Source organism: Choristoneura fumiferana, chromosome 20 (assembly GCF_025370935.1).
Source record: "Choristoneura fumiferana chromosome 20, NRCan_CFum_1, whole genome shotgun sequence".
NCBI classification, from domain to species: Eukaryota; Metazoa; Arthropoda; class Insecta; order Lepidoptera; family Tortricidae; genus Choristoneura; species Choristoneura fumiferana.
Window position 1 is genome coordinate 3,001,682 of NC_133491.1, and position 24,394 is coordinate 3,026,075.

Genomic DNA, 24,394 nt, shown 5'->3' on the forward strand with positions numbered 1-24,394 from the left:
ATGAACTGGAGGACATGAATGGAAAGCCGCTGGGAAAGTGGCATGTCAAAGACTGCAAGCCACCTTCTACTAACTCCACTTAACTTTATTTCATTTCGTTAAACCCCCGGACTGTAAGGAATTTAATGGATCGAGAATAGCTGTCCTGGGTGTTAGTTTAAACATGGAATGATTTCTGAATGAAAAGATTGCACTGAGTAATCGAGTTTTGCGGGCACGGGCTTCACTTACAGTGGAATCACGTGTTCGAGTTGGTTTACCGCGGAACTCTCTGTACTCTTATAGGTTAATTATAAATATAGGATGGTACCAGTCTGGTATTACAATAAGATTTCACTTCGCTAACCTGGGACTCAGTAGTCCCCAAAACTTATTACTTATACGTTCCACTTTTAACCATCATTGGTAAACTTAATGACTATTTTGCTGCTTTACCGTAGGTCTCGATGCGATTGTCTCCAGCGTCGGCCACGCGGAATCAATCGATGCCAAGGTAATTGCAGGACTTGAGATTCTGGGCCGGGAATCCTAGTCATAGTTTAAGCGTCATTCAGTTTCGGATGTTTTCTCTACTTTAATATAGTCGCTTGGATCTTCGAGTGTTTGTTTGTTTCAGGAATCCTTTTGAAATTTGGCGTTATCATATTTTCACCTCTCTTTTCAAAATTCTCTAGTACCTTTATATAAGTTGTTTCTCCCTGATAGCTCACCCTGTCCAGCGGGAAATAAGCCTTCACCGGTGCGGGTAGTGACACCTTACGTAAGCCTACACTTCTACTAGAGCGGGTGGTGACTCTAGGCTGCGATACGGGAAACTGCTGTCCCACAACTTGTTTGGAGGTTCTGCACCTAATACGCTTGTTTTAGTTTTGGTCTTTCAGCACAAAATTCGGAAATTTCAACAGATTATCATACTAGCAAACATTTCTTGGTACACTAACGCTTGTTTGTTGTCTCTTAATTCCACGCAGGGCAAAGAGTTTTTATAGTGAATAATTTTCACATGAAACAGGCCTTTATCCAAAAACGTATTAGCGAAGGCGCTCATAATATCATCATGGTGGAAATTCGGATTTACTATACTTTAGTCTTAAGTCGTAGTGGCAAGAGGATCAAGTTAGCCGCGGAACGTTAGGCAGCTTCATTCTCGAATGTCTGCTGGTAATCATTGTCAAAATGTCTGCAGAAAGTGCTCAAAGGGTGCAAAAGTTCCATAAATGTACTAAAAGTCAATTCAGATAGAGATGTGTACAAACACATCAGAGCCAAAGAATATACAAAAAACTAAAAGTGGCTTTGCTATCCGTCTGAAAGCTTAGTAGCTTAGTTTCATAAAATACAAGACAGCAACGTCAGCGTCTTCGAACTCCATAGTTAGCAGCAGCATAGTTAGTTACTGATTCCCGGCCAGCAAATGGCCGAGGCGAGGCCCCGTGGGTAGTTCTAAGCTCCCCTCCCGCACAAGCATGTAAAATATCCAAATCGCAAAAATTTTTGGGGTTGCCATCTGAATCCCTATGGGCCTGATTCTTGACACCTGGAAGCAGGCTTAGAATTGTTCGGGTAACAACCACAGAAATGAAAGGGGCGGGAATCGGTTTTAGCCGGTAAAATTCCGGAACTACTGGGCCCTCCAATCCCAGTGTCCATGACGATTTTTTCGGATCGTGCCCTTTAACACATCCTACAATCTAAAATAGATCACGGACCTCGCGTCTGTGGACCCTGTAAAAAAGGACGCTGAGACAGGAAAGGCAAGTCATAAAGACTAGGCTTAGAGTTGTTCGGGTAACAACCACAGAAATGAAAGGGGCGGGAATCGGTTTTAGCCGGTAAAATTCCGGAACTACTGGGCCCTCCATTCCCAGTGTCCATGAGGATTTTTTCGGATCGTGCCCTTTAACACATCCTACAATCTAAAATAGATCACGGACCTCGCGTCTGTGGACCCTGTAAAAAAGGACGCTGAGACAGGAAAGCAGGGGCCTGACAGTTTAGTTTCATTCATCGACGTTGTAGCGCTGCCATTTGTATGATATTATTACAATCTGTGGACCGCCGCCATTTCTTTGCTGTCATGTCCTTACCCGTCATTGTGTTTTAAACATTGAGTTGAGTGCGGGTATTCTCTTGCGTTCTCCTTCCATTTTGGTCGAGTTGTAGTTCCATGAGTAGCCATCCTCCTCTGTATAACAATACAATACTCTACTTGCGGTAGTGTTTAGTGCGAGTGATATACCAGTGACTTCCAACATGGCAAAATTCAAGTGTTGTGTTGTTGATTGTAATTCAACAAGTGCCACTCACAAACTATTTTGCATGCCCAAAAACGACTATTTACGTTATCTTTGGATGTCGTTGCTAGTACCGACTAGCCCTTATTTGCGGGCTTTAACCAAGAGTCAACTGTTGTTGAAACGCGTATGTAAAAGATATTTTGACCATACTCAGTTCGATCGAATAGGTGCGCGGATTCGATATTCGTATGCTTGCCTGTTCACGGAAAAGGAAATGGTTCATGGTGTACCACTCTCGTCTAAGGGTAAGTTTTTCTAACCTTTGCAATAATAGCTTCATGTTCAAAATTTTATTTAAATATAAATTTAATGGAAAGAGACCCTTTAATGAATAAATGATTAAAAACACTTGGTCGTTTTATTTCATAACTTATAGGAGTATGAATAAAAATGAAATTAGTACAAGACATCCGTAACTCCCATTTATCGTAGAGCGCATCACTAGCATTGATTGGAGACTATCGATAATGATTATATCGACGTGTGGAAAGCCCTACGACTGTCAAACAAGTACCACAGACTGTAAAATTTAACAGCGCTACAACGTCAATAATAGGAAACAACAATAATTGACTGTCTTATCTGTAGCTAGCTACATATTAGTAATCTGTGCAGGAAAGGCAAGTCATAAAGACTAAGCCCCGACAGTCACAGTCTTCCATTCCCACAAAAAAAATACACTTGCCAGAAGATGTCAACAAAATTGGTTCTTTAGGTAATTTTTCTGCATTCACATTTGAAAATAATTTGATTGAAAAAAAAAAAAATAACGACATTTACACCATTAGAACAATTTATAAGTAGATTTAATGAAAAAAGATTATATGAACAGCATGTCAATGAAGAAAATGTACCTGTGTCAACCCTTAATTGGACAGAGTTCGCTGTGGCGAACATACATTTAAAAAAAATCTACTAGACACATTTTTGTATTTATTTAATTAATTTTTGGCTTGAATAGTGGCTTTATACTGTTTATCTTGGTAGAAAATTATATCATTACTGTGGCAACACTGATTTGTCAGTAGTGCATGCAAAATGGCGGCGAGACGGCAACCGCGAAATATTATCAAGGTATTTATAACATTACATCAGTTTTATCTGGCATTACATTGATAAAAATGACAATATATATTACCAATGAGGTATTGAATCGATGTAAATAGTTTTTAGTTTATATTTTGTTTTAATTGAGTGACAGTGATACTTCAAATATGATGTTCGAGATACCGAACACCGCCATATTCACAATGAAGTACTAAGTATGGGGCATGTTCGGTGTGGCGAACACCGCCAGCTACGCAGTGAATAAATGTCATGCTTGCATGTTCGGTGTGGTGAACATAGCCAACTTACCAATGGATTGGTTTTCTTTTTGTAAACACTCTAAGAATTGGAATTTGCGGTTGCATATAATAGATTGCATTGTATTTATTACTAGTGATGGGCAAGTTACCGAAAGTTTCCTCGTTTTGTATGGGGAATATTACCAAATGGAAACATTCCCCATACAAAAGGCGGAAACTTTCGAAAACGTGCCCATCATCATTTCTCACTCACACCGCTAAATTTGCCTGTTTTATACTGTTGATTGCTTTTTTTCCTTTTTATTATGCTTGGTTTTTTTTGCATCCTCACCCTCATACCTGGACGCAATGACAAAATTTTGGCACTTGTGCCACTAAGGAGTGCTTCTTCAGACGGAGGCGAGAACTCTGAAAGTGACAAAGATGAACTGCAGTCATCTGACTCCGGTAGTTCATCTCCAGCACCATCAATTAGTTCATCCCTTATGAATTTAAGCATAGACAGCTTACATGACGACGCAGGAGTTAATCTTTGTGATAATGACAAAATAACTAACAAATTTTGCAATCACCCTCTTGATAATATTACATCAGCAGGTGGGATTGAGAGTGAAAAAAATGCTGTCAATGAAAATGTTAGTCTGATACAAGAAAAACCTCCAAATATAATGGACGAAACTATGGAAAGTTCGGAACAAGCGCAAGGGTTTGACTACACAAATCATGACAATACATTTCCGTTATCTCCTATTATTGCAGAGGTGTATCCAAATAATGCTAAAGATCCAGATTATTTGATGATCCCATCTATATCTTCGCTGCCTTCTTTGCCTTCAGTTGGGCCTTCAACACCGGAAACAGCTTTTGTCCCAAAACCAAGAAGACTTAATCGTCAACTATCTTCCTCTAAACAGTCTGAACATACTGATACTGAAAATTTGAATTCTCCGAATCAAATGAACGCTCGCCGTAAAATACCCGCAAAAAAATCATTGCCATCTTCAAATTCATCACCATCAGTACGTTCTGGTTCATCAAGGCCTATTCTTCAAGCAAAGCGTAAGACAAGATCAAAGAGCCAAAAACCTGTTACTGCCAAAAAAGTAAAGAAAAGTAAAAAAAATGGCGTTGGACTATTCGTGGAAAAAGACTGTTTTCAATCATAAAGCAGAATTAGAAAAATGTGACGAAGACTACGAAAATATTGCTGAAATTGATACGGCACTGGATCTGTTCTCACTTTTCTTTTCAGCGGATATTTTATCGGATGTAGTAGAACAAACGAACGTGTACTCCCTGTATAAACTCGGAAGATCCATCAATTTAACAGAAGACGAACTACGTGTAGTGTGAGCTGCGCCTCACACACACTCCCATTATGTGTCATATAAATAGTCTTAAGGTTTTACAATAAAGGCAGTATTTACTCAGAACTCCGACTTATCGCTTGTCTCCCATCGCCCCACATTATATACGAGACTTTCTGGCTATTCTCATAATTATGGGAATAGTTCAAATGCCATCATACACCGATTACTGGAGCAAAAAGTTACGATTTAGTATGGTTGCAGACGTCATGACATTAAAGCGATTCCAAAAAATTAGACGATACATTCACTTTGCCGACAATACCGTGGATACTTCCGACAGGTACGTACTCGTATTTATTTCTAGATACACAAACCTTTATTTCAGTACTTATATTTTATTTACTCCAATTTCATTTTCCATATTTATTGGATTTCATTTCAGGTACCACAAAATGCGGCCTTTTTGGAAAAAATACGCAAAAACTGTTTAGCCCAAGAACGTGAAACTAAGTTCAGCATTGACGAGATGATGAAACCCTATAAGGGAAAAAAAGCAGGAAACCGTCGACAATACATGAAGGATAAACCTACCAAGTGGGGTTTTAAAAATTATGTTCGAGCTGGAGTTTCAGGCATGATTTATGATTTCATTCTTTACGGAGCTGAAGACACGTTTCGAGGTTATACATTTACAGAAAAGGAAGCTTCTGTTGGATTTGGAGCACAAATCGTGCTTGCTTTATGTAAAAGTATAAAGAAAAAACCAGCCACCGTGTACTGCGATAATTTTTTTCATCGCCGGAACTAATGTTTATCCTGCGACATGATTATGGAATCTTTGGATTAGGGACAATCAGAAGTAATAGGCTAAGGAGTGCTGAAAAACTGTTACCAGGCGATAAAGATATGAAAAAGAAACCTCGAGGAAATTATGCACAGGTAGTATCAGATCAAAAGCTTGCTATTGTCAAATGGTACGATAATAAGGCAGTGACATTTATTAGTTCTTACGTGGGCACTGAACCAGTTGAAAAGACTGAACGTTATTGCAAAAATGCAAGGGCAAAAGTTGCTGTCGATTGTCCCAAAGTGGTCAAAGAGTATAACAAGCACATGGGCGGAGTGGATTTAGCCGACATGCTAATAGCATTATATAAAACTCTGTTCAAGTGTCGCAGATGGTACATGGCTATATTTGTGCAAATGATTGACATCTGTATAAATAACGCGTGGCTGCTAGGACGTCATAAAAAGGCTTCTGCAGGAGCAGTCGCTCTGAAAAATTTCCGTCTCGACGTTTATCATGGGTTTGTTGCAAGCTAACAGATCGGCAAAAAGAGACAAAATTCAATGCAACGAAGTCAAAAATCCATCTAAACCAAGACCTGTGGACTCTGTGCGCTATGACGAATTTGGCCACTTTCCTTCAACAAAAACTGAGGGACGATGCTGCCTGTGCAAAAAAACACTACGGTTTATTGCATTAAATGTGATTTCCGTATGTGTTTTGTACCCGGAAAGAATCCCAGAAACTGTTTCTTGGCGTTCCATACCCATAAAATATAAATAATGTTATTTTGTTAATTTCCCAGAATAAATTTTACATACTTCTCTAACTTTGATTAGTAAATAATTTCACCCTTCTTATTTCTGATTCGCTGGCAGTGTCCGGTACACCGAACATGAGTTTCCTGAAAAACTGAAAGCTCAAGATTTTTTTCATTATTTTTTCGGGGCTCCTTATGACCCACAAAAACAGTATTCAACAATTAAAAACAGTTTTTTTATGTATCTATCCCTGACAAATCAAGGGCTAAAACCCTTATTTTTATACCCGGAGCCTCTATAAGATGATTTGATAGGTCTCCAAATATTTGATTTTGCACTGTAAAAGTAGCATTGGTGTCGATTCGAAAAATGAATCATTAAGTGCTTAAAAGTTCCCCAGCAATGAAAGTAGATAATGTAATACAGTGCACATTTTTCAACGATATTTAACTTTTGAAAATTATAATGACGACCGGATGGCCAAGAGTAGAAGCTTTGCTTAGTTTGGGACTAGGTCAATTGGTGTCAAGTGGTGTCAAGTGAACTCAAGTGTCCCATGCTATTTATTTATATTTATAACTAGCTGTTGCCCGCGGCTTCGCTCGCGTTAAATATGGGGTAACACATTATAGAATTTAAAAATCAACCTAGATGATCATAATTCCTTAAACTTTGAACCCCTGTTTCACATCTTTAGGTCAGGGGTGTAATTCTAGAAAACCCACGTGCTTTTTTAAGAATAAGAATAAGAATAAGAATAATTTATTTTAGCAATAAAGTTACATAGTGCACAAAAAATTACAGAAATACACATTTGAATAAAATACAAATAAAATCATCTGACTTTTCGACGGCCTTCGCACTAGACTCTGGGTCTGTATCGCGAGTGCCAAATGAAGTTTTAAAAATACAAAATCCCTAAAAGTAATAAAAGTGAACTTACTTGAAGTGTGTGTATGATTGTGTGTGTACATATGTGTGCGTGTGTGTGTGTGTGTTTGTGTGTGGGTGTGTGTGTGTGATGTGTGTATGTATGTGTGTGTGTGTGTGTGTGTGTGTGTGTGTGTGTTTGTGTGTGTTGTTTTTTTTACAGGCGTTCAATTGCAGGCTTTAAGGAGATCTTCCGTATCTTGGTAATTCAGTTTAGCTAGATGTTCTTCTATAGCACTTTTTAGCTTGGCAGCAGATAAGTCTTTGGGGTTCTTGATTTTTTTGCAAATTTTGTTGTAAATGTTTACATGGGAGTAGGGAGGCAGATGTCTGGCGAAACTAGATTTGATTGATGGCAGAGGTATGCTATATACGCGGCGAGAGGAGAGGGTAGGAAAGTCATGTCTTTTTTGCCCGCGACTTCGTACCTACGCGGCATAGGATTGTTCCCGCAGGATAGGAATAAGTGAATTCAAGAGAAAACCACACTGTCCGCAATTGAATTGAAACAGGCTTCTATTATTTCGGGTATCGATTTTTAAAAAGCTTTTACTGATAGTTTTTTTATTAATCCGCTCAGTTTTTCCAGAGATTCCCCAAACAACCAAGAAGCAGACAAATTTAAATATTTCCTTTTCCCATGGGGAATTTCGAAAAATCCTTACTTAGTGCACTCCTATGATACTTTATCTACATGTGTGCCAAATTTAGGTCTGTCAGCCTGTCCTGTCACAGTATACTGTTTTACAGGTATGGATAAATTTTGTTACGTAATGAGTTGATTGGTTTAGCGTAGGTACTTAATGTGTCCTCCTAACCGTTAAGGAGTTATACCTTCCATCATCAGCTCACCTGAATAACCAGAAAGAATACAACTAAAGGTCTACCTATACGTGCATATGATGTTTAAAGAAACTTCCTCTAACTCCTAACCGTTAAGGAGTTTAACCTTCCATCATCAGCTCATCAACATGAGATGATGTCTGTCAGACGCAAATACTTCAATAACTCGAGATAATTATATAAAAAACGTAATGCGTGCCTACAAAATTTGAGGGTTGCCCTCGATTTCCCTGAGATTCCGTCATCAGATTCTGATTTGGTGACAATGGGACTACCTCAGGAGTAGATATTATTTCGAATAAAAAATTATTTAAAAAATCGATCCACAATTGAGCGAGAAATCGGTGAACTAACATAAAAAAATATATATAGCGGAATGCATAACCTCCTCATTTTTTCGAAGTCGGTTAAAGAGCTTTTTGCAGCGTACGTGCAGTATAAAATGTTGAATTTTGAAATTTTAGCTTTCTACAACCAGTAAAACGCAAAATCCTGTTTTTTTCCGTTCCCATAAAAAAAACGGGAAATGCTCCCCTACACTCCCCAAGGAACACACTTGCCAAGTTTCAGCGATCTACGACCAGTAAAAAGAAAAATCCCGTTTTTCCCTGTTCTCGTGTGAATTTTGGACAGGCCTCTCTCAGTGCTCCTCTACATTGCCGAATTTCAGCTTTCTACCAGTAAAACGAAAAGTCCCATTTTTTCCCTTTCCCGTGAGAATTTCGGCAAATTATCTCTTAATCGTTCCACAATAATACTAATGCTGTTTAATGTAAAATTGCAATAATACTAACGATAAATCCTGTTTTTTCCTAAAACCTCCCCAAGGAACCTAAATGCCAAATTTGAGTTTTCTGCGATCAGTAAAACGAAATATCCCGTATTTTCCCGTTCCCGTTGGAATTTTGGAAAGTCCTCTCTTAACGCTCTTCTACAATCCCCAAGCAACCTACATGCCGAATTTCAGCTTTCTAGGACCATTAAAATGAAAGATCCTGTTTTTTTCCCTTTCCCATGGGAATTTAAGGAAATTATTTCTTAATGGTTTTCTTCACTTCTCAAGCAACTTACATGCCAAATTGCGGCCTTCTGCGACCAGTAAAACGAAAAATCCCATTTTTCCCGTTCCCGTCAGAACTTCGGGAAATCCTTTTGTAGTGTTCCCCTACACTCCTCAAGGAACCTAAGTATATGCAAAATATCAGTTTTCTAGGACCTGTAAAATGAAAAATCGATCCCGTTAAACTGAATATAAATCCCGTTTTTTCCTTATCCCGTGGGAACTTCCCAAATTCCTTAAAACTTTTTTACTATTATAATCACCTACTTCTATGCCAAATTTGAAGAGTCTAGTTATTATAGTTCATAGAGTTCAGTTAAACTGAATATGTAAATCCCGTTTTTTCCTTATCCCTTGGGAATTTTCAAAAATCCTGAAATCGATGTTTTAATTAATGTAATACCTACTTGTGAATCAAATTTGAAGTCTAGTTATTACAGTTACTGAGATAGGGTCACTCGGAATCGAATATATAAATCCCGTTTTTTCCCGTTACCGTTAGAATTTCCAAAAATCCTTCCTTAGTGGATGCCTACATTGTATAAGGTATCTATGTGCAAAATTTCAAGTCTCTAGGTCCAGTGGTTTGGGCTGTACGTTGAAATATCAACGATTGCTTTTCGATTGACTTTGTCACCACATTACCCCCTTTCAGGGGTTGAATTCTCAAAAAACCTGAAACACATGTTTACTTATTTGTTGTTAAGAATACTCCTGTGAAGTTTCGAATAAAATAGTCTAACTAATCTTGTTTCCCCATACTAACTTTGGACCCCCATTTCACCCCCTTAGAGGGTGAATTTTGAAAAATCCTTTCTTAGTGCACCCCTAGACCTTAAAAGGAACCTACGTGCTAAATTTGAAATCCCTAGAACCAGCGGTTTGGGCTGTGCGTTGATACATCAGTCAATCACTTTTGCCTTTTATATATATAGATATTAAGTAGTATTTATTTTTAACCGCCTTCAAATATATTCAGGTGTGTATGCACTAGTTATTTTATGAAACTGCTAGTTTATTATCACGTTGGTTTGCCATGAATGCTGGAATCAGTAAATTTGTATGGGGCATGGGAGCAATACTGTAGGTTTAGTATGGTGAGCAGTCATTGTTTTCTCATGTCAATAAAAAAGTATGAAGTGATTATAGCTTTTATTTAGTTAGTTGTCCAGATGGAATCTTGAAAGCTTAATTTGTTTGACCCACTTCCAGTGGTCGGATAGACTTGAAATTTAACATGCGTATCTAAATCTGGTGACAATATATTATCAATCAAAATCTGGCAGTGACATGACGTGACGTAACGTGGCGTGAAAAGAGATTGCCAGCCTCGTATCCCTGTATCCACTTGGCCGGTAATTCCTAATTTCCCGGCCTCTGCAATAATATAGTTTTTGTTGTTAGCTAACTTGAAGGAAGCATTGACTGAGGGCAAATTTAGGCTGGCGGCGTCACCTTACTTAGAAGCGGAAACAGACAAAAGAAGGATTACCAAAAACAAGAAGTATCGAGATGATTCATTATATCCACCTCTATCGCTCCCTATGTAACCAATTAAAGAAGAATATTTGGGACCAAAGGGGTTGATATTAATAAACTAGAACTTATGACGTTACATTACAGCACAAAAAAATTATTAGTTTTTTTTTATTATTTAGATAAAATTACATCTGAAAGCAGTGTGGAAGACCAGACACTAAATGACATCAGTAAAGATAAAGACAGTGACATGGAAAATAAGATACGATCTGTAAATAGCACAAACGATGGCGTCATTCAGGGTAAAAAAAGTTAGTCAGTTAAAACAACATAAGTACAGGTAAGACTTGTATATTTTTAGGGTGCCGTTATTTTATTGGAATTGTTCACCATTATTATATTGAAATTTTGATTTTAGTTATTTTAAACGTGAATTTCAACATTGTAATGTTATTTTCAGCCGCAGTAAAGGATAATTTCCTAAATTTAAACTGATGAAAATTTCCCGGCCTATGTAATAACGTACTACTTTTGGTTGTTAGCTAACTTGAAGGAAGCATTGGCTGTGGAAAAATCTAGGCAGGTGACGTCATCTTACTCAGAAGCGGAAAGAGACAAAAGGAAGATTATTAAGTATGTATTTATCTATATAAGTATGTTTATCCGTTGCCTAGTACACATATTACAAGCTTTGCTTAGTTTGGGACTAGATCAATTGGTGTCAAGTGTCCCATGATATTTATTTATTTATTACGAGAACGGGCTACTGACCTCTGAGACATACCTGATAAAAGACACCGAGAACTATCTTCCCATATATGGGGATTCTGGCATATATGATAAAATGCGGGCGAGCGTATGCGACGAGAATGGCGCAGTGTTTGTGAAGTTCCCGCGTTCCTTTTCCATCGCGGTCACGCGATACGCATGGTCATGGAAGCAGCCGAAGGTTGCTATGTTTACTTCGAAGATCATAGATAATTTCCGGAAGATACAATCTGGCCACAGACAATTTAGCAGCAAGAGGAAGTGTCCCAGCAGAATGTCGGAATTTGATTCAATTTGTTCAGTTAATGGATAAACTTTTCGATAGCTTTAATACGTCTAGTTTTACGGTGCTTAATGGGAAGAAGTACAGAGCAGCTGTAAAGAGTGGTACCTCGGGTTATGGCAAGAGGAATTAACAATGTTAAAAACTGTTATATTTATGGTTATAAGAAATAATAGACGTAAAATTTAACGATATACATGTACCGTCTATAAATAATTTGATTAAAACAATTGAAGGTTTTAAATAAATTTGTAAACTTTTGCACCAACAATATTCAATTCATGCACCTCTTGCTTACACTTACATAATCAAGACCAACTTGAATTTTTTTTGGAGAGTATTAGAAGTTTAGGTGCATTGGGTTGGAGCTTTGGAGGAAGCATTTAAACACTTGCTAAATAATTTTAGCAGCAATCAATCTATTAATTCGAGTTATGAAAAGGATATAAACGATTGCTTACAGTCACTGTCTTTCTTCATAAAAAATAAAGAGAAAGTCGCCTCCTCGCAGACCCAAAACACTGTTATTGATCAGCCTTTAGAAATTATGCAAAACGTAGTAAGTATTTCGAAACCAGGATCTGGGCAAAGAATTCATATGTCTGCGGGTAATCATTGTCAAAATGTCTGCAGAAAGTGCTCAAAGGGTGCAAAAGTTCCATAAATGTACTAAAAGTCAATTCAGATAGAGATGTGTACAAACATATCAGAGCCAAAGAATATACCAAAAACTAAAAGTGGCTTTGCTATCCGTCTGAAAGCTTAGTAGCTTAGTTTCATAAAATACAAGACAGCAACGTCAGCGTCTTCGAACTACATAGTTAGCAGCAGCATAGTTATAACAAGGCAATATCTAGAAGAACGCATTATTCCTGGAAATGAGTGTCCTGCCCTTTGAAATGGTGGCAGGCGCAGGCAATTCTATACCCGGAACTCTCAAACTTTCAGTGACCTCTACCTCGGTACCATCTGAAAGGACTTTTTCAAAATCGGGCCAAATATTGAGTGAGAGGCGCAGTTCTATACAACCAGAACGAATGGAGAAGATTTTATTGTTAAATATGAACCAGAGATTACTGCCATAATTTTCATGTTTCATGTTTCGGTGAAACGAAATTCGATAATTAGTTTGTCGAAATTTCAGGGGCACGCCTGTCCAAGACCGTCGCACGTGTAAATAGATCGTCTAATTAATATAGAGGTACTTTAAGATAATCCCTTGTATTACGAGTATTATTTAATATTATTAAATCAAAATCTATTAAAACATCGAAAACTGTGCATTTGTTGGTCCGACTGACGAATCATGTGTTATATGTTGCGAAATAAAAATGTTGAAATTTCAAAATTTTGTGGCTCGTCCGGAATTACCCTTCGCTAGATTTTTCAGCATAATTAGTAAGTAGAAGCGTTTTTGCCGTGCAGTGACAACGTCTAAATAAAAGTTAGAAAAGTAATAAGTTCCAGAGTCAGAGTTAGCTCAACCCAAAGGAAATATAACTCGTCAATTTCATGCGACATATTATGAAACTTAGATTTGGTTAACTGGCTAACACACAGAGTTGCTAGAGAGAGGTCGTTTTCTGTACATTTTATTCGGAAATTCTGTAAATAATTGGTATGTCGATTTAAAAAAACTTTCATACTGCAGCTAAAAAGCACGAGCAGTCGGAAACTATTTGGAAGCTAGTGTTAAACTAGCAACCTTAGGGCAAAACCGAATCGAGACTAGTTTAAACAGTCATTAGTCAAGATGAGATTTATGCAGAACAAGTTTTATAAGTTATTAGAGATTGATGCCGGTGACGCTGACACATTGGTAAAAGCTTTTTAAGACAAGTTATCCAAGATGGTTTAGATGTAAATTTAATCGGCATTGGCATAGATGGTGAAAACGTGATGGTCGGCGAGCATCATTCGTTCTCTTCAATGCTGAATGAAACTGTACCGCATTTAGCTGTGCTACCCACACATTTAGAATTCATAGTAAAAGAATTTCACAATTGGTTTGGTAATTCAACTTGATTAACAAATTGATTACAGACAGACTATTAAGTATGTGGAAAAAAAACCGCTTAAAATTGACAAATTGTCGGGTACACGATGGCTAGCTCGCATTGAAGCAGTTACAAAAATACAAGAGCAGTGGGATGTGTTAGAACGTCACTTCAGAATAGCAAAGAGTTGAGTTGGGACCATTTCGTGACAAAATTTGCCTTGATTTCCTTTTTCCTTTTTTTTGTAAAATGTCACGAATAAATGTTTTCTTTCTTTCTTTCAAAAGACAATGAAAGATGTTACACGGCATCTCAATTACATCCGATGCTTACGTCAAAGCAGAATAGGCTGTATTTATTGTTTTTAAAGCAATCGTTGAAGACCATACATAACCGACGTGAATAAAATGTTTTAGTCAGACGATGTAGATTCTCTGAAATTGTTGTCAGAACTGACTGGATTGCTATCAAATTACTTATCTATTTTAATTCCCCCTGAACGATTACTGAACGTGAGACAATATGTGTTGGCTACATTCGCATTCAGAGACTACATTATGAATACTAGTTGCATTCACTTGGGATATCTGTTTGTCGAAGAATCTGCGAATGTGCTTGCAAGAGAGTTAAACGTCATCAAAGAAAGGTGTACTCAGTGCCTTATTGGGCTCTGTGAGGAAATTCAAAACGATTACCAAACAATACTAAATGGTTAGAAAAAAAAAACCGTTTTCTCGCCACAAATCGCGACAAGCCAAGTAAGACCTAATATCAAAGAAATCGTTGTTACTTTCAAAGATGTAGTCGGAGGAGCGGAAAAAGTTGATGTGACGCTACAAGAGTGGAGAATTTTACCTTTTCAACCATGGCAAAAAACCAAAACAGCTGACGAGTTTTGGGGAGAAGTATTAACTTATAAAAATGCTTGTGGAGAGCCGGCTTTTTTTAATTTAACCAAACTTGCCACGGCCATTTTGAGTTTGCCATTTGCTAATGCTGCTGTAGAACGGGCGTTTTCGGTGATGAATATTGTCAAAAATAAACTGCGTAATACCAACCGAAAAAAATTATAAATTTCGAAAATTTGTATCAACACTGTCAACTAACAGAAGATGTAGGTACTTAATATTTTTAGTAAAATTTAAATAAAGGAATAAAAATAACGGTCATTTTAATTATATACTAGATGAAAACCCGGCTTCGCTCGGGTAAAATGTAGACTCATAATAATATGTTTGAAAAAATTTTTTTGCGAGTGTAAAGACTGTCGTCCAGACCAGAAGAAGGCCAGATGCGCGGGAAGGGCGGATGGGGCCAGAAGGTTGTCGAATGGCGTCCGCGGACCGGGAGACGAGGTGTCGGTAGGCCTCCAACAAGATGGAGCGACGACTTGGTTAAGATCGCGGGATCGCGGTGGATGCGGAAAGCACAAGACCGGTCTGAGTGGAGAGCCTTGGGGGAGGCCTATGTCCAGCAGTGGACGTCTTTCGGCTGACATGATGAAAGACTGTCGTACTTATCGAAAAATCTGACGTATATTCCCAGCCTTAATATTATCACAAACGTACTTTCACAGCTAACCTACGTATCGGTATTTCACTAGTAGATATTTCTCCTAAATCTTATTTGCCCAAATAGACCTAAGAGGTCATAATGTCTGTGACACCCGTGTCGCGAGATGACGTGACACCAACGCCACATTGACATGTTTACTTCGCAACGCCATTATATATACTTAGTAATTTATTACATTTTTGATTGAAAATACTCGATAATCCGAATTTTCCACCTACAAGTTGTCGACTCGGATTGACTACTTAATTTTTTACGCTCAATAATTTGATGTGCATTTCGTTCGAGTCTACCGTAGACCGGTACGAAATTATTAATATAGATTATCGCCTTCACAGCCAACACTATGTTGAGCAGACACTGCTTCACACTTTCTTAAAAAAAAAAAACTATTGTCTATGTACATATGTTCTGTAATCCTATTGCAAGTTGTGAATAAATTTCTATTTTCATTTATAATATTTTTCCAGAAATTCCTGATGAAACCAAGTGCCGAGCCAAAAGGAAGACAAAGGCATCTGTCGTCAATGAAACACCTTCGAGTAATTGTCAAACATGACAAACAAACTTCTTCGCGTCCCAGCAAAAATGTTCAACAGTCAGATCATCCTATTACCCAAAGCGACAAATTTCAAAATACTAAGCTAAGTTTATTTTGCCTTAGCACAATTTAGTTGAGAATAATAATATTTTCGAGTCAAAACTTTCGACGTAGAACGGACAAAAAAATGACCCATAACCAAAACCTTTGCACATCTCAGGTCGAAAAGCAGCCTAAAGGGAGAAGCAACAGGATAAGTGAGTTCTTTAGTAATATCTGAAGAAAATTACAGGATAACATTAGACATTCTTTCCAAAAGTTACTGAAATAAAACAATAGTTATCAATCACCATCTGAAAATTTCATACAATATTCCACAATAACTTTTATTTTTATTAATTTAAAAGAATAATTTGTTGTATTACAACAGTTTAGATTCACTCAAAGCGTTAGAACGCCAGTGGACTCATGGTAATATTCTCTTATATTAATCAACCGCTAGTTGCAAACTGCAGACCGCAAGCGACACAATATCTACCTATGGTTCTGTATGATACACATACACTCAGAATTCGAACAAGACTTAGTAGACTAGTGGTTTGTGAGAGCCTATCAGAGACTGTAGGTTCAAATCCGGGCTCGCATATGACTTTTCGGAATCCCTATGCGAAATTACATTCATACCACAATTTTTACGGTGAAGAGAAACATCTTGAGGAACCCTGCACATATATGCGAAGCAATTAAATGGTGTGTTTAATTTCAAAATGCACACTGGGCCTGCATCTCAGATATCCTTCCAATATAGCCACCTTTTATTTGTGTTTTAGCTAACAATTTCTACTAACATACCTTTATAACTAACACCTAATATCTTTGATGAACCATACTACTAGATTCAAGGTCACAGCTCTGAAAACGGCCAGAGAAATAAGAGCACAAAATAAATTTGTGCTCTTATTTCTGACAGTACGCGTCAACCAGAGCCAAAGTGCGGACGTGTTAAAATGCCACAATGTTCATTTATAAATTGCGGAAACAGCCACCGTAACACTAGGGTTTCTGAAGGAATATCCTTCTTTAGGTAAGTACAAGTCAGTATTTTATTTAAAGTACGTAAAAATTGGCAGTTTACATTTAAAAATCAATAATTTATTGTTTGGCCAACCATCTTGCCAATAATCGGTGTTTCTGGAACAAAAAATTCGTAGAGTAGTTCTCATTTTAAAATAATTTTATTTTTTTTGTAGATTTCCTAGTGATCCTTTTCGCTGTGCGGAATGGACATCTATTGTCGCGAGAGAAAGAGAAGAAGAACTTTACAGACCGCACAAAAATTCGACTGTATGTTCGATTCATTTTGATAAATTTGACATAGTTGGAAATAGCCAAAGGCGTAGATTACGGAAAATGGCGATTCCAAAATTGCAGGTAAAGTTACATAAATGTTTAAAATAATATAAGATTAAGTGTGGCGAGGTGAAGTGAAGCTATATTATTAAAGAAGACGTAAAGCTTCAAGTTCAAGCCGTATGATATTTATAATATTGCCCTTAATTGCAGATTCTCGTGAAACAAAATACAGTGCACAGAATTAACCGAATCGATGACGTCAAATCTGGTAAAACATTTATGTTGTCTTTTTAACCCCTGGCGCAAAAAGGGGGGGTGTTATAAGTTTGACCGCAATGTGTGTCTGTGTGTCTGTCTGTGACACCGTACGTAGCTCTTAAACGGGTGAACCGATTTGAATATGGTGTTTTTAATTTGAAAGCAGGTTTTTGAAGTGTTGTCAATCACCCATTTTCTAATTAGTTAACTTAATTCAGTTAAGTATCTATAAGAACATTTCGTTTCATGACAATATTTGTATATGTCATTTTTTTGTGTTATATTTCTGTGAAATAAAAAACTGTCTGTCTTATAATAATTGCGACTCCATTATTACCCTGTTCCTAAAATAGAATGACATCTTTTTGAAAGATGAATGTTCTTTTGTTAATCGAACGTTTTTGCTTGTCTTATGACGATACGTCGTAAGTATTATATACAATTACTATTATTTGAATCTTTGTTGCTTAGACTTAAGGTATATATTTTAAAATAATTTAGAAGGTAAAACAGATATATAGCTATGAGTATAAGACTGTCTATGACATAAGCAACACGGCCACTTTTTCGCTTTGATTTTGTATGGGATCTTGAATCTAGTAGTATGGTTCATCAAAGCCTAATATGGATCACATGGTCTGAAATAAACAGTTTTTATTTATTTTTATTTTATTTTATTGCAGGCCTCGAGCCCTCTTGTTAGGAGGGCCTGTGCTGAGCAATGGGACCGATGGGATGTATGTAGGCCGGAATTTAGGACATTCCAAATTCACAACTGTTACTTGAAGTAGCATTACAGAATATATAATAGTACTAACGTACAGAATAGCCACGCTCTGCCCCGCACCGGTTCGAGTTACCCCACCCCTCAAGCGCAGATTGCAGGAAAACCGCAGGAAAGCAGTCGGGTGCGCAACGCGATGTATGTCGGCCGCACGGGTCCAAGTTCGGGAGCAATAATTTTTACGAAATGGTAACGGTACTCTACCTACTTCCTTTTTCTAAATAAATAATGATTTCTGAAATTATCGCGATTAATACATGAAATAACTACTAATTCGTTTAAGTTTGTAGTCGTATATATATTGTAATTGAAAATAATAATGCTTAAATGCACAGACAGACACATTTGAATTAGGTTTAAATTAATAGGTAAGATTAACGATTGCATTAATTTGCACTATCTAAGCCATACCTACATAATATAAGTACCTTTAAATGTCATTGGTAGCACTTATTAGGGTTTTGCGATAGTCAGCCCTGTGTATCTTACGCACACATTTACGCGTGTACAGACGTCGTCGTGCCTATGTAGATTCAAGAATGCGTATTTTGTACGGCGTGGCCGCTGTGTGGTAGCATTCTGAATGTACATCATAATAAATAAATAAAGACAGAAACCACCACTTAGAGTCCCTCGTTTTCGGTTTTCTATCTGCGAAATTTTTCTATCAATATAAAGTTAAAGAATTAAAGGAATAAAATGAATAAAGCAAATCCACCCAAGCGATTTTTTACAATGACTAATACTAACACTAGGTAGTTAGGTTTTTCGCAACTATGACTTACTGCGTCTATTTTGCCTGACGTTGTATAAGTATTGCTATCTTAAGTATGTGTATATTATCATTGAAAAAACATCCCTCGAGCTTGCTAAGCTATCCAAATAGTTAAAAATTGTTTAATAAACAATACTTCATTTACATCAGCGTCACCTAAAGGACTTCATATGATTTACCTTGAAAAATCTGTCCAAAATACATTACAACATGTAAACACTTAATCGGCTTTTAAACTGGCCACTGCCATTTCTAAGGCGCCTTGGCGGGACGTGTTGCCTCCTATAAAGCCTGTGCTGTGGCAGAATATGCAGTTTTTGATTCCAGCGACCTCGCTCAACATCTCATCTCGAACTCCCCACCAGTCCTTGTGGAGGGGCTTCCTGAAATATAAACATACAGTTGATTCAGCAAATGGCTAGCATATTATTGCGATCATTTGCCCAAATAAGTAACCATGCTAGACACAGGTCTCCTTTTAAAACGAGAGTTATACGCTGCAGTATTTTTCTCCATCACAAAGTAATGCAATGAGGGCTATCGTTTTTTGTCTTTCTAGATGGCGCCACTATGCGTGAGGTTTTTAAGTGTGGCTTTCAAAGTCTGTTATTACGAGCGTGAAAACAAAGTTTACATTAAAATCATATGTAATACACCTTAAAACCGTACCATAAAAATATCGAGCAACCAGTTTGCTTTGTTCGGAAAAAAAGGGAGGAAAAAAGTTTCCGAAAGACAAAACTGTCACAAAACACAGACATGCATTGCCCCGTAACGCAAAATTGCCATAACTAATTTCAGGTAATGCAAAATATTCATAAAGTTATTCTAATTTTAAATAAACCCGCGTAGCAAGCCCAAAAACTATGTGATTTGACATTTCGGAGACCTCACGCTACACTAGCGCCTCTAGCGGCAAATTCATACGCGATAGCCCTCATTAATTAATAAAATCCTACTTATCCTACTTTATCCCACTAATATTATAAATGCGAAAGTTTGTAAGTCTATTTGTTTGTTTGTTACTTCATCACGTCTAAACCATTGAACCAATTTAGATGAAATTCGGTATACAGATAAAGTCTCAGAGAAGGACATATGATAGTTTTTATACCAGAAAATTGCAGTTCCCGCGGGATAGCGATAAACGAATTCTACGCGGACGGAGTCGCGGGTAACGGCTAGTATATTATAAACGCGAAAGTTTGTGTGTTTGTGTGTATGTTTGTTACTCCGTCAGGCTAAAACAGCTGGACGCATCTGGATGAAATTTGGTACATAGATAGCTGGACGTCTGGAATAACACAGGCTAATTTTTATCCTAATATTCCCCACGGGATAGGGATTAAATCTTGAAATAACAACGGCTGGGCTTAGAGTCACGAAATTTGGTACCTTTGGTAGCTGGACGTCTGGAATAACATATGGGCTACTTTTTATTCCGATATTCCCACAGGACAGGGATAAAATCTTGAAATTTCCACTGCTGCATGCTGGGTTTAGTCATGAAATTTTGTACAGTTGTTCTTAACACAACCTCAATGAAGATCACAATATACATTTTGGGATTTCCCAGGGGAATTTTGTAAAATATCGGAATTTCAATTGTAACTACCAGATCGAAAAGTTTAACTATGCAAAGCCACAGGTAAACTCTAGTTTACGTATATACAGGAACACTAGTGCTTGAACTAGGGGAACCTATCTCATGGGAATTGACAAATTGACCTGTAGTGGTTTATGTTTTCAGTCTATATCTTAACTGTCAATCATATTTACTCTCTACACTTTAGGTAGAAGTTTTGAATAATATATTGGAACTTATAACAATGGCGACTAACAGAAACCGGCAATCACTCAAATATTCATTACAATAACAAAAATAATCACCTGGTAACAAAGCTGTAGGGGCTAACGGGAACAGCTTGCACTCTCCAAGAGCTTGGCTTATCATTGAACAGCACAAATTTGATCTCATGCCCAATCCCCATTTCAGTCTCCAAGTCAAACAGATGCTCTTTCCACGGAAACCTTTCCTTGAACTCCAGTATCTGCCCAGAGTCATGCACTTCAAATCTATTTTCTAAAGAAGACTTGACATAATCCCTTGCAGGAAGCCAGACCGAGATAAAATTGTTAGTTACATAAAGAAACTCTTCGCTAACAAGTTTCATAGCTTTCTTGAATATCTCATCAAGATTGATTGATAAGTTAGAGTTCCATTCTGGATTTAAGCGTGCTACTCTGTTACTAATATGCGTTCTGATCTTATATTTAGGTTCTTGATCAGTCATGGGTACTCCATTGTCTATTGCATCAATTTCTTCAATAAAGTTTTCATAAACTTTTTTGTAGATAATTCTAAGATCGTCAGGTAGGAGTGGGCACTCCTTTGGAGCAATTGTTTGAATAACTTGTTCACCATAGTAAGTATATATGAGGCCAGCAGAACTCAACCTAGAAAAATATGAAACTATATTTTAATCTCTAACTCTCTCCTTCAGCCCACGGTAATTACCCAAAGGAAGTGGAAGTGGGCTATACACATATGCTGCAGTAGTGATGGAAGATGGGGGAAGGCTGTGATCGAGTAGAGACCCAGAACCGGGGGAAGAAATGTTGGTAGGCAGGTGATGAGGTGGACTGACAACCTGGTAAAAGTGGTGGGAAGTGGCGAGCAATGCAGGATGCCTATATTCGAATTCAATGGAATTAAGCAATCTGGTAAACAAATGTGGTGACTGACGACTGGCTGACTGACTGACTGACTGATGTTGGCTCTAGTGATACTTATCAATCAGCAGTAAATAATTATTTTGAATTTATTCATATTTCATTATTTAATGTTTTCCCTAAGTTTCACATTCCTAACTTAAAACATAACGTTTTTCTTGTACGAATTTCCACCAACCTAGCAATAATTTTGTCAAGTTTTCGAAAAACTAATAAAACCCTCATTTTAAAACATATAAAAGGAAACAAATTATCAACCCACGGCAATTTGGATTTCAGTAAAAAATAGGGACTAAAGAAGCTATTGTTTGATCTTAGCTCTGCTTTTGACACGGTAGACCATGAAATTCTTATGCGGAAGTTAGATTTTTAATTCCGCCGTGGGTGGAGACACAGGTCAAAAGTGTTTAAAACAACCAACATTAATGGGACAGTAAAATTAGAATAAAAAAAGTTATTTCAGTTATAAGATTGTGTTGTGACCTCTTTCTTGGTCATTACATCTGATGTGTTGATTTAACTGGTTGCTAAAATGGTTTTGACTGTAGTATGTTATTGTCTGTTAAACTTACTTGATTTTGTATTTATCACCAAGCTCGGGTCTTAAGGAGCTCAAGGTCTCAGCAAACTCCCTCTGGTGATGGTCATAGCGCTTTGTCTCATGGTTGAACTCAGCACCAACATCCACTACTATGTCACAAGTCTTGAGCTTCTGCATATCTCGAGTCCGAATGATTTCAGCATCCTTATACTCAGGCAGCTGCTTGAGCATGAAGCAGGCCAAAACTTCATCACAATGGAAAACACCATCATGGGTCCCGATCTAGAAAAAATATATGGATTAAAAAGAAGGAATTCAGAGTTTTATTCCGAAATCGATTGCGGTTGAACGAATTCACGCCGCGCCGAGTTTAATAAACACCTTACTAACGAAACAAACATACCTACCTACTGTCGTTATTATAATAATTATGTAGTTATTTTGATGACGATTCACAATATGGGTCTTTGAAGTGTGAATGCCTTTATACAAACAACTAAACTGTCTTTATTTATACATACAACTACATCTAAATTAATGCAAAAGCCACGTGATTTTACTAACCTTCATGTTTTGAAAATATGTACTTTTCGAGAACGGACGAGCGGCACCAAGTTCAGAATGTTTCACGGAAACACGGAATAAAAAAGGGAATAATCGTAAAGAATTCCTAAACATTACACAGTTAACGACAATAACAGGCCGTGGCAAGTAATCAGTTACTTACAGCTCAAAACGCAAAACGAACGACGCTCCGACGACGGACAACACAACAGACTCAATCAAAGCAAAATAAATACGTCACCCACAACGAAAAAAGCTATCGCAATTAGTCACAGAGTACTTTGTATATTATACTACTCTTTGCTTTATAATATATGTGAACAATTAGTCGCAAACGCAAAGCGGCAAATCCTGTAATTCGCCATCTTGAATTGAATGAACGAAAACGATTGAATGGGTAACGTAGGGCTGCCCTATGCGAGGAAAACCGTAAATCGCTAACAGAATCGATTTAGTATAATCGATTTTTATGTCTTTACACGAACATTTTAATAACAACAATTCATTTTTTATTGAAGGATTTGTATGAATTTATCTTTACATCAAAAATTCTATCAAATTTATTAATTACCTCAACAAAATTTTGATAATGTGCTGTTAGCTTTATACTTTAATTATCAAAATCAAAACGTCAATCAGTGCCAAATTGTCCAAATTAAGGTGCGGACACCACCATTACCTCTCATATTTCGTTTTCTAGATTTTTTTTTACCGTAGGTACACCGGCAAAACCTACTAGATACTAGCAAAATTGTTCTCCAATGGACAGAGCCATATTTTTCTAAAAATCTAATCTAATCTAAGGTGCGGACATACTATTTAAAACCCGACGCCACGCCACACTTGTACACGCTACCCAACGCATGTCAGTACTAATCAGGCCCTTATTTTATTTTAATATCATCATCATCATCCCAGCCTATTTACGTCCCACTGCTGGGCACAGGCCTCCTCTTGGAATGAGAGGGCTTGGGCCGTAGTTCCCACGCGGGCCCAGTGCGTATTGGGAACTTCACACACACACCATTGAATTCCTTCGCAGGTTTGTGCAGGTTTCCTCACAATGCTTTCCTTCACCGTAAAGCTCGTCGTAAATTTTGAAATGTAATTTCGCACGTGAATTCGGAAAAACTTAGAGGTGCGAGCCGGAATTTGAACCCACGATCCTCTGCTTGAGAGGCCATAGGTCAAACCACTCGGCCAACACGGCATCATTATTATATTATATTTTAATATGGCCGGGCCCTTTACTAAGAAGTGCAAAATTCGAACTTCGTATTTTGGCGTCCCGCTGACGCTTATATTATTTAATACGAGAGTGAGAGGGACGGAACGACACGAACTTCGATTTTAGAATTTTGTAGTAGCCCCGTAGTTACAGTAGAAACATGCGTCAGACGACATGGCGTGGCGTCGCGTTAAAGTAGTATTATTCCGCCTTTACCTTTGAG

The 24,394-nt window shown here is 37.5% G+C and overlaps 1 protein-coding gene across 2 annotated transcripts; it reads right to left on the reverse strand.

Annotated features, from left to right (window-relative positions):
- Positions 1–19,213: 19,213 nt before the first annotated feature.
- LOC141439155 (MYG1 exonuclease-like) lies at positions 19,214–23,314 on the reverse strand. Of its 2 annotated transcripts, none has more exons than XM_074103312.1 (4): positions 23,107–23,314; positions 22,411–22,661; positions 20,996–21,562; positions 19,214–19,488 (listed from the first exon to the last, which is right to left on the reverse strand). In XM_074103312.1, exons 2-4 carry the CDS (start codon positions 22,608–22,610, stop codon positions 19,326–19,328), a joined length of 930 nt encoding a protein of 309 aa, XP_073959413.1. In that variant the 5' UTR covers positions 22,611–22,661; positions 23,107–23,314; the 3' UTR covers positions 19,214–19,325. The 2 variants fall into 2 exon arrangements, with proteins under 2 accessions (XP_073959413.1, XP_073959412.1); XM_074103311.1 differs by having other exon boundaries at positions 22,944–23,314.
- Positions 23,315–24,394: the final 1,080 nt, after the last annotated feature.

What these genes read in the sequence shown, in the direction of transcription:
- LOC141439155 (XM_074103311.1), bottom strand. Translation starts at nt 23,057, where the DNA reads ATGTTTAGGAATTCTTTACGATTATTCCCTTTTTTATTCCGTGTTTCC. An exon ending in CATATTTTCAAAACATGAAG is followed by an intron (nt 22,662 to 22,943) that starts GTTAGTAAAATC and finishes TATTTTTTCTAG; the next exon opens with ATCGGGACCCATGATGGTGT. An exon ending in CCCTACAGCTTTGTTACCAG is followed by an intron (nt 19,489 to 20,995) that starts GTGATTATTTTT and finishes TTTATATTTCAG; the next exon opens with GAAGCCCCTCCACAAGGACT.